Source organism: Aspergillus oryzae, chromosome 1 (assembly GCF_000184455.2).
Source record: "Aspergillus oryzae RIB40 DNA, chromosome 1".
Classification (NCBI taxonomy): Eukaryota; Fungi; Ascomycota; class Eurotiomycetes; order Eurotiales; family Aspergillaceae; genus Aspergillus; species Aspergillus oryzae.
The window spans coordinates 6,124,425-6,140,934 of NC_036435.1; the positions used below are offsets into that span (position 1 = coordinate 6,124,425).

The 16,510-nt window shown below is 48.0% G+C and overlaps 5 protein-coding genes across 5 annotated transcripts; 3 read left to right on the forward strand and 2 right to left on the reverse strand.

The window, feature by feature from the left end:
- Nucleotides 1-624: 624 nt before the first annotated feature.
- AO090005000119 (uncharacterized protein) lies at nt 625-1,365 on the forward strand (the record flags this gene model as incomplete). The annotated part of the gene is made up of 2 exons (XM_023234264.1): nt 625-661; nt 1,025-1,365. 2 exons carry the CDS (start codon nt 625-627, stop codon nt 1,363-1,365), a joined length of 378 nt encoding a protein of 125 aa, XP_023088813.1.
- A 1,291-nt stretch (nt 1,366-2,656) lies between these two features.
- AO090005000118 (cytochrome P450) lies at nt 2,657-5,489 on the forward strand (the record flags this gene model as incomplete). The annotated part of the gene is made up of 5 exons (XM_023234265.1): nt 2,657-2,707; nt 3,869-4,360; nt 4,435-5,046; nt 5,112-5,281; nt 5,333-5,489. 5 exons carry the CDS (start codon nt 2,657-2,659, stop codon nt 5,487-5,489), a joined length of 1,482 nt encoding a protein of 493 aa, XP_023088812.1.
- Nucleotides 5,490-8,119: 2,630 nt separating this feature from the next.
- On the reverse strand, nt 8,120-9,768 carry AO090005000117 (DNA-protein crosslink repair co-factor UBX5; the record flags this gene model as incomplete). Its single annotated transcript, XM_001817179.3, has 2 exons — nt 8,120-9,210; nt 9,273-9,768. 2 exons carry the CDS (start codon nt 9,766-9,768, stop codon nt 8,120-8,122), a joined length of 1,587 nt encoding a protein of 528 aa, XP_001817231.1.
- Nucleotides 9,769-10,500: 732 nt separating this feature from the next.
- Nucleotides 10,501-12,546, forward strand: AO090005000116 (AAA family ATPase CDC6; the record flags this gene model as incomplete). The annotated part of the gene is made up of 2 exons (XM_001817178.1): nt 10,501-10,552; nt 10,640-12,546. The coding sequence occupies 2 exons, from the start codon at nt 10,501-10,503 to the stop codon at nt 12,544-12,546; spliced, it is 1,959 nt and encodes a 652-aa protein (XP_001817230.1).
- Nucleotides 12,547-13,243: 697 nt separating this feature from the next.
- AO090005000115 (GTPase-activating protein RGD2) lies at nt 13,244-16,132 on the reverse strand (the record flags this gene model as incomplete). The annotated part of the gene is made up of 5 exons (XM_001817177.1): nt 13,244-14,250; nt 14,308-14,493; nt 14,548-14,643; nt 14,698-15,841; nt 15,902-16,132. 5 exons carry the CDS (start codon nt 16,130-16,132, stop codon nt 13,244-13,246), a joined length of 2,664 nt encoding a protein of 887 aa, XP_001817229.1.
- Nucleotides 16,133-16,510: the final 378 nt, after the last annotated feature.

Below are 16,510 nucleotides of genomic sequence, written 5' to 3' on the forward strand. Positions count from 1 at the left end.
AAAGAATATAGGCTTACAACTGTGAAACGCAGTTTGCTGACTGTACTGACTCCTGCTCTTCAATCGGACGTTAGGGATGAAAATCTTGGCACAGAAAGCATGCCAGCAATACTCTCCATTTGATTCCGGACATCATAACCCTGGTCATGCTGTGCTCCCTGGCCAAAGCATGAAATATCTCCCAGGTCTATGGAGGCCTCCATTTATGCTTGTCTGTTAGCACCGCCAAGCAATATTATCTATATTGCTTAAGTATAACAGATATAAATTGCAACTTATATACACGCTAAAGTAATACTTAGAGGGATCAAGGGATCGAGTGATGTTCCTGAGTTTATTCTTCGATTCTACACAAATGTACTCACCAGTCGAAGATAGACCATATAGCATTACGTATACCAAGGGCCGCTGACGCTCAAACAATGCGTCATCAGAAGCTACCAAGAAAGCCAGTGAAACATTACTGGAGGCCATTCGTCAAGTCCTCCATAGAAAGCAGTTAAGATATGGCACCCGGGTAGTTGATCTCATTACAGTAGAAAAGATTATTGGACCTCTGCGTCGAGAGTTTTGCGTAGCGTACATGCAGCGGACCACCCAGGAGCATGGGTAATTGGTGCCAAAATGATTGATATAAGATTCCACGATTCCACTGCCATCTGTTAGTTGCACATTACGTATGCGTTGATATCCGCCTCAACGCTATGGCTCTGTCTATGGAGGAGCAGTAAGTGGCTCCTCCATGAATCTGTAGTACATACTTCGCGAAGGGGCCAGGGACCAGGGTGTGTTACAATATGAGTTACGGGGTGCTCAATGCAGGGAAATTCGCCATAACACAGAGAAGTATTTGGGATATATATTCCTTACTGTTGCATGTAATGCTCAGATTTTGCACCGTTTTCTTTACCAACCCTTGGTTTCAAACAATTTGCCGCCCATTTTCTATCTTTACCCTGAGCCAAGAAAAACATCACTATCCCCACAAACATGTCCAAGGAATCAAACACCTGGGAGCCAATAGGCAACACCATCGTCAACTACGCAATCAACAAGACCTCCGAGCCAGTGATCGGGTTCCTGCTACGCAACGACGATAACTGCGTGACAAAGGTTACTGCATATGTTGGCCGTTACGAACCAACCGGAGTAGATATCCTATACGGTATCGAGTTGACCTATAAAGACGGCAAAAGGAGCATCCGGGTTGGAACCCGAGGCGAGTCCAGCAAGAGTTTATCTCTTGGCCATGGTGAAAAGATCAGTCATATGGTGATACGCGCGACAGATCGCGTCGACGGTCTGGAGGTGAAAACCAACAGAGACCAACACTCCACAGTGGGAGGAAGGTGGAGAACATCATGAGCAGAATACGGGGAATGGTCTGCTTTTGGGGTTTCATGGGACCTATAAGTATGGTCAGCTTTGGAGTATGGGAGGGATCTTCCAAAGGTCTTCAGAAGGTGAGTTTTGAGTAGTGGTTCTTCTTCAGTCTTATGGACCATGGTGGTATACTGACATGATGGGATTTCAGATATCTCTGAAGATGACGTTTAGGTCGGGTCTGAGGGTGTAAGAGTTGACGAAGAATGCAACTCAACTTGCATGTCTCTAGGGCATACGTTTAGTTCAACCTGAATGCATGACTTACGTTCGGTTATTCTTGTTGGCTAGGAGTGAGGGCGCGATTGACCCGTTGCTAGTTGATGTTGACTACTTTTTGTATGTAGGCTTATGCCACCAAATCCTACACTATATTTGTTCCGGAGACTCGCATAAATAATAATAACAGAGGATTGGTCGCATAATCTAATCTTTCTTATCACTCTACCTACTCCTATGCACCTACAAGATACACTTGCATAAAGGCCCAACGAACGAAAAAGGAAAGATGGAGAGTTTCCTCGAAAAGTCTAGTATTGTACAAAGAAGCTCTATCATATATCCTAACCTATACATACAGGGCTGCATCCCCCCAATCCACTTTGACACGAGAACGTCTATAACTCCCATCATCATAAAGAACTCACAATTAGCTCCATAGAAGTCTCAAGAGCTGTCCGCAGACATGCTCTATTGAATAAAGCCTCTATCAGATGCTTCCAAAACCGCCTTATACCAAACATTAGCCATCTTCGCATAGCCTTGCTCATTCGGGTGGGTGTCATCCGCGACTCCATTCGTGGTATAGTCCTCGGGGTACACCAGCCGGTTTTTATCATCGTCCGTCTCAGGGTCCATATCAGCCAAAACGATGCGAACACCTTCTTTTTGCATGTTGTTGGCCAAAGAGCGGTACTGGCGATTGACGTCAGGACGGTTGGCCTCAGTCTGCTTTTGTACAGAGGGTATCAAGGTGGACAAGACAATTGTTGTGTCTTGCGTGTCCTCAGCATCCAGAATGCTCTCAATCAGGGATCGCATACGATCACTAGCTTCTGAGATGCTAATATTGAGTCTGCAGTCGTTGGTTCCCGCGTTGATTGTAACCACGTTCGGCTTATATTTGAGAGATCCCTGGGCTGCTGCCTTGACCTGATCGATAGTGTCGCCAGAGTGTGCCTCGACATCCTGAGAAGACCATGTATGTTAGTAACATTTCAATTGAGGACGCGGATTGGAATCGTATAGGGGAGGGCAACAAACATTGTCTGTCATGTTTCCGTGCTGCTTAGTTCCGACCATATCGACTTCCCAGCCGGTCGAGGTGAGTTTATTCCGTAAAGGCGCCCGGTAACCATTTCCAGAAGCCGAGTTTACTCCCCAAGTAATCGAGGCTCCGAGCGGGAGAACTCTTAGGGGCACCTTATCGGCCCTAGTTGTCACACTACCACCCTTAACAGAGGTGAAGATCCCTGCTCGGAGTGGTATAGCTGTACTAGATACAGCCGATAAGACAAGAAGCCAAAGAAAAAGAAGAGGATACGACTGGGCCATTTTGCTTTGCCGTTGTGTCTGTCAAAATCACTTTGTATTACACTTTAAGGGTTCCTGGCTAGTTGTGTTCTTGATGCATGTTCTTAAATAATCGCAAAGAGTTGCGAAGGTTGGCAACCTAAGAGGATAGCGCTATCCTCCCTAGGTTTAGTGACCCGTCAGCCACGAAGATCGGCATCCTTGGCCCCGGGCCATCATTGCAAGGCGATGCTGAATCCTTCGGTCCACAAATCCTTTATGGTCCACTTCGGAGGCTATGTGAGCGAATGTTGGAATGTTCTCCATTGTCATTCGGCAGTTCGTCTGCCGTATACACGTACCTCACAAGTGCCTAAGAAGTAGGGCTATTTTTACACTAACCTATTAGGTATGACAATGAATGCTTTTGTTTATCTCAGTAATCACCATAAGATTGGCAGGGAATCATGTCACATAAGTTTTCTGTGGCTTATGGTGCTTATATACAGCTATCTAAAAACAGGAATATTCCAAGTAACAGCATGTAACTTACCCCTCAAATGGCGGGGATCGCTGTGTCAGTTATATGTACCTCTCGGCACTTCCTTGCCGATTGTTGTGTTATGCAAGAGCACTGTGAACCCATCATGCAGGATAAACCTCTAACTAATTCCGATATGAACAGAACATGGTGTGTTGCGCTTGTATATTAAGGCCCCCATCTGCGAGAAGTTTCAGTCTACAGATCCTTTGACCCTCTCATCGGAACTCTATATCTGCCAAACGGATTTTACTATAAATATCAACGATAATGTTGCCTGCCAACAACTTGGCATTTATTCTAAGCCCTGTGGTGACTTTCGAGCTTATAGGTGGAGTTATCGCTTTGGTACGATGGCTTACCCTACCTTTACTATTGCTTATCATAGTAGTAGACGTCCTGTGGGCCTCTCACCTAATACAAACGTTGTAGGTCTCTATTGCAGCTATTGCCTCGTGGTCGTACAACGTGTTCTTCCACCCACTGTCGAACTATCCTGGACCTCGGCTCGCCGCAGCTACTAGGCTATGGTACGCCTGGCATTGTGCTAAAGGCTCTCTGCCCTTTGCCATTCACAAGCTTCACCTCAGGTATGGTGATGTAGTCCGAGTGGCTCCAGATGAGCTCTCGTATATCCACCCAGATGGGTGGAACGAGATTTATGGTCATCGTCCTGGACAGTCGGAGATTCCGAAAGATCCAAGCTTTTATTCGAGTGCACTATCCAGTCCGGAGGGTATCTTTCGCGCCCCCCGGGACCGTCATGGATACATTCGAAGACAGATGTCACATGGATTCTCTGAGAAGTCGATGAGAGAACAAGAAGACACTATACGACACTATGCGGACCTGATGATTAGCTACTTGAGCACTCAAGCCAATGGACCGAAGGAAAATGTTGTGGACTTCACCCGTTGGTATAATGTGGGTAGTAATATGATTTCGTCCCTCAGTATCATTGTAATGTTTTGCCCTGTTGGACTAAATTTTTTTAATAGTATTTCACGTTCGATGTCATGGGTCAACTGGTCTTCGGGGAATCCTTTAACTGTCTTCAAAGCTCTGGCTTTCACCCCTGGGTCAGCATAATATTCGACAGCATCCGTTACAATGTATTCGTTCGATGCACCCAATTCTGGCCCTGGTTAAGCCCGGTCATCAGAAGGTTTATTCCGAAGAGCTTCCAACGCCGTAAAATTGAGCAGCAAGCGCTAAGCCGAGAGAAGGCAAATTATCGGAAGACCATCCATGACGGTCGGAACGATCTGGTTGCCAATCTTCTTAAGCCTGACAGTGGTGTAACTGATCTGGAGTATCAATCAACGGTGCAGACATTGATCGTTGCGGGCAGCGAAACTACTGCCTCCTTACTATGCGGTGTTACTTTTCACCTCCTTAACAACCCAGAAAAACTGGAAAAGGCAGTGAAAGAAGTCCGGAGCGAGTTCGATTCAGCTGATAAGATCTCCTTCGTCAGCGTAAACAAGCTCCATTATCTTCTGGCTTGCCTTAATGAAGCGTTACGTGTTTATCCTCCTGTGGCGGATGGATTTCCACGGAGAACGGGATCTAATGTAGAGGTGATCAATGGTCAGCCAGTGCCCCCAAATGTAAGAAATCAAATGACTGGGACATTCATCCAGTGTCCTGAGAGCAACTGATTAACAAATTACAGACTGCCATTCGGATGACACACTGGGCAACCTACCGTTCTCCCCGAAACTTCGTGCGTCCCAATGAGTACCTCCCCGAACGATGGTTAGGCAATGCTCCAGGTTTTGAGAAGGATCACAAAAATGCTTTGCAGCCGTTCCATGTTGGACCTCGCAATTGCATTGGTCGAAAGTACGTATTTCCTCCGAACCTTGCTGCTTGACGGCAGCTGACGAACGGCAGTCTTGCATATATGGAAATGCGCCTGCTGTTGGCTTTGGTACTCTGGAACTTTGATCTGGAACTTTATCCAGCTTCGAAGTTGTGGGATAAGCAACGAGTATATAATCTGTGGGAGAAGCCAGAGCTGAAGGTTAAGGTTCTGCCTAGGAAAATATAGTCGCAGAGGTCTCGTAGTTGTCAACCTTTTATGTTGGTGGTGTTCACATTGGCGAAAGGTCCAGGATTAGCGACATATCCAGTCAAAAGGCCTAAAATTATCCATGGTAGGCATTGTATACCGCGGGCTTTCAGCGGAATATAATGAACTAGTTGATTTCATGCTCCCTATGTCGATAGTAAGCCGGTCAGCCAAAATAACATTTATCAATTGCCATACGGGAGGTTGGAAAACCCGCAAAGTAAAAAAAAAAAAAAAAAAAAAAAAAAAAAAAAAAAAAAAAAAAATTAAAGAAAAAGGAAAGTTGAAGGAAAGAGGAAAGGAATAGAGCGTACTGTATTTTCTGGGATGCCTGAGCACTGGTCTTTATGACCCCTTAGACACAAGAAGTCGCCTTATTGGGCCTTTCTGACTACTGATAACAGGTACTCATTATATCACTTCACCTTTATTCTAGGTGGTCCATTCCGTAGAGAGGAAAGAAGCAGTTCGAAATTGTTTGAAAGACGTCGACAATTTAAGGCGGGTGAATGCCTTATAAAAAGCAGGCACGTTTAACATCCTCAGACCCCTCCATCAGCCTCTCACTTTAAGCACCCTTAGCACTTCCCCGTACCATCTTAAAGTACAACTTTGTTAATTTACGTAAACCTATCATCATAAATGGAGCAACTCATATTGTCGATCTAGATGGGGATGTGATGATAGTCCTCCGAAATGCAAATGCTCCCTTTGCGGTTTCTGAGCTGCCCTCTCCAGCAATTACAGAAGAGCCAACCACAGACCCTTTTGCAGGTGATGGACACGGAGGAGCACCGGAGAAAAAGCCCATTGAAGAATTTTCTTACGACCAAAACAGAGCCAATCACAACGACCATCAAAAGGATAATATTGACGATGAGTCACGAGGGAAAACATTTCGTATCCAAGTATCTGCAAAACATTTAATGCATGCGTCGCGTGTTTTCAAGGTTTCACTGACTGGTGGTGGGAAGGAAAATATCACATTCTGCCAACAAGGCTCAGTGGAGATGACCACCGAGGGTTGGAACCTTGAAGCATTCTTAATCTTGCTCAAGATCATCCACGGCCAAGCTCATGACCTACCTCAAAAGCTAAGCCTTGAGATGCTTGGTAAGGTTACTGTGTTACCTGACTTCTATGGATGCCAGAGGCCCGTGAGGGTTCTTGCAGATATGATGTGGATCCGCTCTATTATGGACAAAGCTGACATTCCAAATGAATATACTCGAGACATCAAGCTATGATTGTGGATTTCCTGGTTTTTCCAACTCGAGGCCCTGTTTACAAGGACTACCGCCATTGCCATGAACAAAAGCAAAGGGTTGATTACTCCCTCTGGCCTACCTATCCCAATGCAAGTAATAGGTATTGGTTGTGCAGACTCCTAGTTATAAATTATTTTACTCACAGTCGTCTAGAGGACATGAACTTTCGCAGAGAACGCAACATTATAAATGTGCTCAATAAGCTTTACGAGCTGCTGGAATCCTTCCAGAGTGGCGATCGTGGGTGTAGCCTCTTGTGTAGTTCAGTTTGGCTAGGGTTTCTAACAAGAAAGATGCACTCGAATGGTTTGCTTTCGTCACAGCTCAGGTCTCCGTTCCCAGAGTGGAGTTACGAGGGCCTTTTACAGACATTGGAAGAGTTCGAAGAGACGTTTTGGTTGGAACAATCTTGTTATAGGCGCTCAGGTGAATGCACTGACCCCGACGTTATGGACTTCGTTCATAGGTTCCCGTCTAGTCTAGAAGGTCTTCTACTATAGGTCATTGGTGATCAATTACAGTTAGCACAACTGTGTCCCAGTGATCTGATGTAGAAGGACACATGAGATCTATCTCTTCTATAAGTAGTCATGCATGAGGAGTACATTTGGAACAGTGCAACCTTCTCTGATACCTCTACCTTATATGTCAATCTTCCTAGAGTTGGTTTAAGAGCATAACATGCACTCAGGTTCCTATAGTATAGTTGTAGCAGTGGTCTCAAGAAGCTCCAGTTATCTGTTCTAAGGTAAATAGCTTCGCGGCTCTAGATCAACTATTATAGAAATATTCAATCATATTTGTAGACATTTTCATGGTCGTCGCTATATTTGTTACGACAATAATGGCAGAACTTGCGTCACTTAATATATTCAATACCAGATTAAGAGAATCTGTTCTCGGTGGAGTACCGATCGAATTAGGGTTAATGACCCCGGGGTTTATAAATAGCTTTCCTGCCTCTGGACAAAAGGGTATTAATATGCACAGAGGCTCATAGCAGATTCTTCCCTTTCCCTATACGTAATTGATCCAATACAGCCAACAGTTGAAAGAGCTGCAGTTCAGTGACCGTGCCTGGTGTCTCCTACTACAGGCTAGTTCCCTTTCGTAAGAGGATGTGTGAAAAGATTGTCCAAGTAACACAGGACATATTAGGAAGGGGGTACGGAAATTGGAAAGAAAACAATTCTAACCTAGGCAAGAATGCATCCCTATCTAAGTGAGAACCCATGGTGTAAAATGTGACTTCTGTCCCTTGAGCTCATGACCGGCCGGTCCATAAGTCTCCGAACCCAACGCCTCATCAAATGCAGGTATCATATCCTCATGCATGTGCATTTACTCTTCAACGTATCCTATCATTACTGTACCATTCTTCAAGCCCGCATCTTCCACACTGGTGTCAAGCGAGTCAAGCAAATTGTGACCTAGGGAGTTGAGCTCAAACTCGACGCCCGCTTTATCTGGCAACGGAGGATCGGCCTTGAGCCATTCGTAGATTCTTCGGACGGGATCCTTCAGAGCGAAGCGGCGGATTACTCTTCCGGATGGATGGCGGAACTGAATGCGGGTAGTCGTAGCCGGGTCGGAGGGGGGCTCCGTGTGAGGTTTATCATCTGGAATCGAGGCGAATGGAGAAGTTTCTACCTCGCCCTTCCCGCCTTGATCAGCTTCATCCATGTTGATGTCCTCGGTATCGGCTGCTCGGCCTTTGCCTTTCACGTCCTCGACGCTCCGGGTCAAATCGTCGGGATCTTCCAATTTCTGGGGCTGAGACGGATCTCCACCAAGACTATTTCTCATTGCCAATTCCATCATTTCCTCTTCCGTCATAGCATCGATGCTCTTCTCCTTCTTCTCCGGTTTCCGCTTGGCCACTGGGTTCCGTACATTGTGGTTAAGGCTGTAACGGTCGAGAAATTCATGCAGCTGCATCAGGAAGTCTGCGGCCTTCACCACAGGCGGCCCAGACCACACCTTCATCTGCTCACCGGTACGTGGGTCGACAATGGCGATATGCGGGTAGTTGTCGGAGACGTCGCTCGCTTGAAAATAGTATTGTAGGTATGGCGCAGCTCGTGGGTCGTCCTTAGAGTACTGCAAGAAGAGAAAGTGTTCTTTGACAGTGTCTCTGATCCCGGCGTCCTTCCACAAGTCCCTGTTCAGCAGCTGGCAGTCGAAGATGGAGGGGTCTTGTATATTGACCAGCAACCACCTCTCATTCTCACGGCCTTCCTGGCGGGCTTGGTCCCATGGAAGTCGTGACATGATTTCAAACGGCGGACGGTACATTTCGGCTAGCATGTTGGATTTATTCGAAGCATCAGACGCACCCCCAGTTGCTTCTGAGAGCCTTTGGCGACGTGAGGCCTCGTCTTCCCCTGTCCATATCGAAGAAGTGTCCCTTTGATTGAAGATACCAGGTCGATCTAGCAAATCTAAAGGTTAGTTGGCGAACGTGAAAGGGGGCTAACGACATGGGAATACTAACTGTTTCGTTGCTGGCGAGCGCGCAATTGGCCCAGTATGCTTGTGTGCATATCTCCATCGTCGAAGTCCGCATCTGGGCCTACGAGTGTTTCTGTTGTGCGAGCCATGGGAGCACGCACACCATCATCTTCAACTGCTGCTCCCCCACCTCCCCCACCGCCATACATTTCCTCCTGAAGACGGCGAGCCATGGCCTCGTCATCTTCATAGGTAGAACTTTGCGGCCCTTGGTGCCGAGGGGTAGATCGTGCCTCGTCAACAGTGACCTCGTCATCAGAGCCGACATGTACAGCCCCACTATCGCCCGCGGTAGGTCGAGCTCCCGGAGCGTCTGATGTAGATGGTATGGGCTCATCAGTTAGTGGTGCGCCACCGTTTTCGAAATAAAGCTGCATCGCTTGTTCTATATTGTAATCGGCTAAGTGGAGATACTGAATGGCCAGCTCAGGGCTCGAGCCCGTGATTTCGGTGAACTGAGCCACCACATCGTCGTTCATAGCGGGCAAGGTGCTTGGGAAAGATATGATAGCGGCGAGTATTTGAGAAAGATGCTCGGGATGTTAACTTGTTGTGGCAGAAGAAAAAGCTATTCCACAAGATTTAGTGTATTGACTTGTGACGAATGTGATGCAAACAGCTGCAAACAGCAGATACTTGTTCAGTGAAAGAGAAAATAAAAAGCCACAGAGGTCTTAATAATTAACAATGATCGCAGTTATGTGGTAAGAGGAATGAACCCAGCATACGAGCTTTTTGTCACTTGGCGTGAACCTGGCGCCAACGGAATGACCTGAAATATGTCTTTGCAGAAATGGCCCGCATCATTAGGTAGAACCGAGTGACGCACTTTGCTTGGTGGATTTGGACTTGGGATAATCAGATTCTCCGCCACCGCGGGGATAAGCGGCGTTTACGCGCGCGACCCAAGGATTGCATTAGTGGACTTTCCGCCAGACCGTAGTCCGGCCCATGTGATTTTCCTTTTCCGGGGGCATAGAGGGACGCGTGACGCGCGATGGAAAAACGCGTGAGGGCGCGAATCAAAAAGGAACGGGCCAATTATGCCTGGTTGAGGCATAGTGCCAAGTACCTGTCATCGAATCTCTAGACCCAGTAGCGGCATATTACTTTTATGTCTACTACTACCATCTCCTTCGTACTTGACTATTCATACTTATCCTCCACATCTGTTCCTTCCCCAGCGGCTAGCAAAGCCTCGAGCGCTCACAATGACTGCGTCGGTTCTCGGCAAGCGCCAACGGAACACTCTTGAGGTAGGAGGTACGACTGCGCGACATGGAGCTATCCTTTGCTCTCTCCTTCCCCAGGCGTCATTGAATCTAGTCCATGCTAACTAATTGGTATTAGTGCCAGTGCTACCAGTGCGCAGTGCCAGTAGGCGCCGAACACAACCGCCTCGCATCCTTCAAGCAGAGAATGCACCGTCTGCACCGACAACACGCCAACTGCGGTCAAAGACAAGGGGTGACAGCGCCTTTCAAAAGGAAAATGATGACAAGTCTAAGGATGTCATTAATACAAATGGGGGTGTGAAGGATGAAGAGCCGGAGCACGGAGTGCCATCTCCTACAAAGGCCCATTCACGTATCCGTACCTCCAAATCACAGAATGGAGGATTATCGACGCGAAACTACGCCGATCCTCAACCGGTACCTACAGATGAGAATACGACATCGGTTGAATTCAAGACCCCTTCAAAGTCTAGGTTCCGGGACGCCCTTGATTCGCCGCCTATCACACCAAGACACCGGGTTCAGGTTGGAGGAATCTCGTTAACTCCACGTACACCTCGACAGACATCAACACCACAAGCCACGCAAACCACACAAACGATATATACTCAAGCCAGACAATTGTTCGCCCGGGGCGCAAATTCGGGTCGCCTTATTGGCCGGGAAGCGGAACGGGAAAAGCTAGCCTCGTTCATACAAGATGGTCTGGAGTCACAGCAAGGTGGTTGTCTGTATGTCAGCGGTCCTCCCGGGACAGGCAAAAGTGCCTTGGTCAAAGAAGCGTGTGATGAGCTTGACCTGGGCTCCGTGAAGGTCACGCATGTCAATTGTGCGAGCATGCGAAGTGCTCGAGATGTCTATAGCAAGCTTATTGAAGATCTCTGCGATGACCAGCAGATTTTCAAAAAGAGTGAGGCGGAGAGGCTAAAAGCCATGTTCACATCCAATAAGAAGCAAGATGAGATGTTTCTGGTTTCATTGGATGAAATAGACCATCTCCTTACAGCGGATGCGGGTATCCTGCAGTCTTTGTTCGAGTGGTCATTACAAGGAAAATCCAAGCTCATGCTTATCGGAATTGCCAACGCGCTAGATTTAACCGACCGTGCATTGCCACAGCTCAAGGCAAAAAACCTGAAACCTCGTTTACTCCCTTTCTTACCTTACAACGCTGGTCAGATCGCCAACGTAGTCACTGAGCGTCTCCGCTCATTACTCTCTCCTGGCCAGTGTGATGATCCAAAATTCATTCCTTTCGTCCAACCGGCAGCTATAACGTTATGCTCGAAGAAAGTTGCATCGCAGACCGGCGATCTGCGAAAGGCTTTTGAGCTCATCAAGCGCGCTATTGATCTCATTGAGCAAGAAACACTGCAGAAACTCGAAAAGCAGAACGAGAACCCGGAGAGCCCTTCTAAAACAATACTTGTTGAGAATAACAATCTCTCATCCCCCAGACCAAAGCAAAATCTTACATCAGCATATACGACACTTACTGCACCACGGGCCAGCATTGCCCATGTTGCACGCATCACTTCGGCCACATTTGGACAAGGAACTGTCCAACGACTTCAAGGTATCAACCTGCAGCAAAAAGCAGCCATTTGTGCATTGATTGCGCTCGACCGTAAACGACGCGAAGGAGAATTCCCAGGCACACCCTCGAAGACTAAGCATTCGGCCCCAACCATCAAGCAGATCTTCGATACCTACTGTACTCTATGCCGGAAAGACAATATCCTCCACCCACTTACAGCAACCGAGTTCAGAGATGTACTTAGCAACTTGGAGACTCTAGGACTGGTTGGAGAGTATCAGGGAAAGGGTCGAGGCGGCACAGTTGCTGGTGGGTCAAACATCAGACGTTCTCCCTCTAAGTCGATGAGTGGGCCTATGACCCCCAGCAGAGCCATGGACGAACAGGGCCTGGTTTGCTTTGTGTCCCAGAAAGAGATCGAAACTCAGCTTTCTGGCCCAGGAGAGGGCATCCTCAGACGGCTGCTCATGGGCCAAGGGTTGTGATATGTATAATGAACCGTATCGCACGGATGGAGTTTATTGGATAAATTGTGTCGTCAATCGTTTGTACAGGCGTTGGATTCAAGGGTATATTATTTGTCTAGCGTTTATCATAGCATTCGGACATAGCGGTGTATAGTTTATCTAGATACGATCATAATGTTACTGAAAATAAGACTATATGAGTTATACATAAGTTGTCATAAATCGCGAACACATCTCTACATATAAGCTATCGGCTCATCCAAAACTGAAAGAGCTATACAATCGATTCCACTCGGGTCGCTGGGAAGAGGACATTGCGAAAGCGCGCAAACCAATAAGCAACACAAAATGGGAGGTAGATACTTTATGCATACAAAGGAACAAAAAGATCAAGAAAGGATAAAACATACATGGAAAAAATGTCGAGGGGTATGCGAAACAATAGCGAATGGCATGGTATGATTTATACTTGAATAGAAAGGAAAAACAATTGGTGAAAGAAGGGTTTCGAGAAAACATAATGAGTATATCGCAACTTCCATTGTCGTACATCGATCTCGACTAACAAGGCCTGCTGAAAGTCTGAGTGATGCCGACTGCATACATATAATTCCCTCCTGAGGTTATACTGGTTTTCTGGTTTTCTAAATTCATTTTTGCGGTTTTGTGGGGCGATGGTGGTTATTCGTTTAATTCGCTTTGATAGATAGTACGTTTAGTCATCATCCATTGGCTTGTCTTCCAGGGTTACGCCCTTGGGTTCGCTGTCGGCCAGGCTGTTGCGCTTGCTATCTGTCCCGGATTCACCGCTTGGGACGACAGGGAAGCTGGATCGGTTACCGAGCCCGGGCTTGCGGGTGATTGAGGCGCGAGCGATGGAAGTGCGTTTCTCGCCATCGGCGGCTGGAGTAGGAGTAGGGGTAGGAGAGTCCTCTGGTGCTGTTGGCGCCGCAATGGGTGGGGGGGTCGAAGTGCCGGAGGAGGGAGTTTCGTTAGCAGTAGCTGAAGCCGAGGAATCACTGGATGTGCCGTTGGGAGTAGCCTCAGTGGCCGCAGCCTCAGTAGCAGCGTTAATGTTGACGTTGGACAGTTGTTCCTGAGCGGTCGGTGAGCTGTTGCTGCTAGGGACATCTAGGCTGTTACGAGTGACCGTTCGCCTCTCGGTCGGGCTGGAGACATTGACTGGGAAGCGGCCTGCCTCCGAAGGACCGCTGGAGCGATCCCGTCTGTGCTTCCGAGGAGGAGCTGGGCTGTTGGCCCGAGTACGATCCATAATAGCACGGGCGCGAGCTTCCATAGCTGCACGACGGTTACTCTCATCCGTGCTAATAGCGCGGGGGCGGCTAATGGAACCTGTGACCCCGAGAGCGCTGGACTGACGCTTCAATTCGCCAAAGATTGCATCCTTGTGAGCGAAAAGATCTCGGATGAGACGGTAGCTGTGACGTTCATTCATGGTAAGGCTGCTCTCGATACGTGGACGAAGAATGCAAGGAGACAGTGCTTGTGCGAGTGCAGAAATGTAAGCCTCATCTGCAGATGTGAGGTCTATCAGGCGCGTAAAATGGGTCATAACAGCGTCAAGCGTAGCGATGTTATTGAGACGGAGCTGACCAAGTGTGCTTTGCAAGACCTTGATCCGGCCTTCTTCCGTGGTCTCATGAGCGGTGGTAGAATAAATGGTCTTAACAATTTCGTAAACTTGCGAAGAAACAAGGGAATCTATGAAAAACTAGTCAGCACAGATCTCCGATGTGTAGATGCAAAGGCCGTACGAACCTGGCAACTCAAGAAGATATAATTTCAACACGCTTGCAACGATGGGAACCTCATATTTCTCTAGGACTTCCTGGTAATCTACCTTGCTGTTGTTCAAAACATTGCGAAGGTGGTGTGTAGCTGCCAGAGGGACATCATAAAGCCAGATAGCACGTCGTGCCTCATCACCCTCAAGGTCCGGATAGCCTATAGTATTCCGTTAATGCCAATGTTTGAAGTCAGGAACTGCTATAATCTTACGATTATCAAGATAGGTCAAGAGCGTAGTAACCAGGACAGGGACCCGTTTGCGATCAGCTCTTGCTCGGGCCTCAAGGTCCACGCCGAAATTTTGATCTGACGGGTCAGTTATTGTCCACCTTGCACAAGACCTAATTAATGATATCATACCTTCGACGGAGCCATAATAGTTTTCATATGCTTGGACGCGGGGCACGAAACCTCCGGTCCGGTAATTCTCAAGAAGATACCGAAGATCGCCAAGAGGCTGGATAGTCTCCTGGTAAAGCATCATATGGTCCACTGTGCTCTGCAAATTGGGGATGACGTTGCTGATTGCACCGGAGAAATCGAGGACAACTGCCTTGATCGCCTTAAGTCGGTCCAGCTCACACTGTTCCATAAACCGGAGATTCTCCACGATCTCTTCCTCAAGTTTGCATCTGATCTGGTCCAGCTTCCGCACAGCAGCCTTGTACCGTTCATCAGCCTCGCGCGCTTCTCTGCGCAGCTTCTCTGCCGGCGTCTCATTCGGATGAGCATTGTTGAGAGGGTTCCAGCCTGCCAACATTTCCGAAACAGTAGATATCGGGGACTCGCTGCCGTCCTCGCTGTTCGCCATCGATGTTACACGCAAGAGAGGCGTCTTCTTTTCGGGAATACCAGTGATCTGGAACACTTTGGGGCGCCATTGGTATCGCATCTTGCTGCTATTAGCGAATGTGCTACCCATATTACCCACCAACCGGAGCAGGCCATTGTCGACGAGATCCTGCCCAATCCTTTCTGCATAGCTGACGCTAGTGGCATTCATGTGTTTCTGGGTGTATTCCACGATGTCGGCACCGGTCGATGTATTCTGGTACGTGCCGATAATGGGCACCTTGACATCACCCATCTTGATATTATCCAGCATGTGCACCAACAGCTGCTTGAGACCCTCTGGTGTGTAGACGTGATCACCGATTTCCATAGGCTCTTCATCCTCTGCCTCCTCCGGAAGTACGATCTTGGGAGGCGCTTTGACTGGCGGGCTAGCCTCCGGAGCCTGGAATGCGAGCTTGTTCTCTTCCTCCAAGTCTTCCACCACACGGCATTTGTTGAAATAGTGGCTCCGCAGTTTCTTGACCAAGTCCGCCTGTTTTGTGTGTTCTTTGATACGAGCCTGAAGGTCGTCGTGTGAATTCTGGATTCGTGCCTCATGCTGATCGCACCAGCGACGGAAAGGTGAGACAACTAATTCGCGAATGTTCGAGGCAATCTTCTGGTGATTCTTGGCCGCTTCGACCATCTCGGTGCGGACACCTTCATATGCCTTCATGTCGCCCAAAAGACTTAGTATACGTAGCACCAGCCATAGTCGGTGTTAACCTACCTTCCTCACGCTTGCCCCATCATCCTTTGCAAACCCTGCTCCTGTCAACCGATCCACGGTCGGCGCAATATCCCCTAACCGGGCACCATATTGATCTTCCGCATCCGCACGCATAGACGCGATTGTAATGATTTGCTTGTTCTCGACAACGCCTTGTTGAAGCTTCCCATAAAGGACCCCTAGGCCAGTAGCGTAGTCCGGCGTCCAGAACGAAGCCGCAAAACCGGACATAGTGACGGCTTGTCGAGGATGCGACCTGTGGAAATCGAAAAAGAAATGAACGGTAACTGGGGACTGCTTAGGGGTATCTCAGAATAGCATCAAAACTTAGGAATATGAATGACCTCAGTCGCCAACGAAGCCACTAATTAGAAACCAGCCACCACAGTCAGGTTGAGTATGTCCGCAACGGAAGGGCAGTTGCGCGGGCGGTGAATAAACAAAGAGTGACCAGCCTCGTTCAGCGCCTGTTTCAAAAGAGGAGTGACAACGAATCCTTTCCGTGGCTTAGACCGGCTGCGAGCAAACATAGGCACCGGAGGATCTACTTATGCGAAGGCGGCTAAGAAGCGAACAGATGCCGAGAAAGAAGGACCCTAGGAAAGTGAT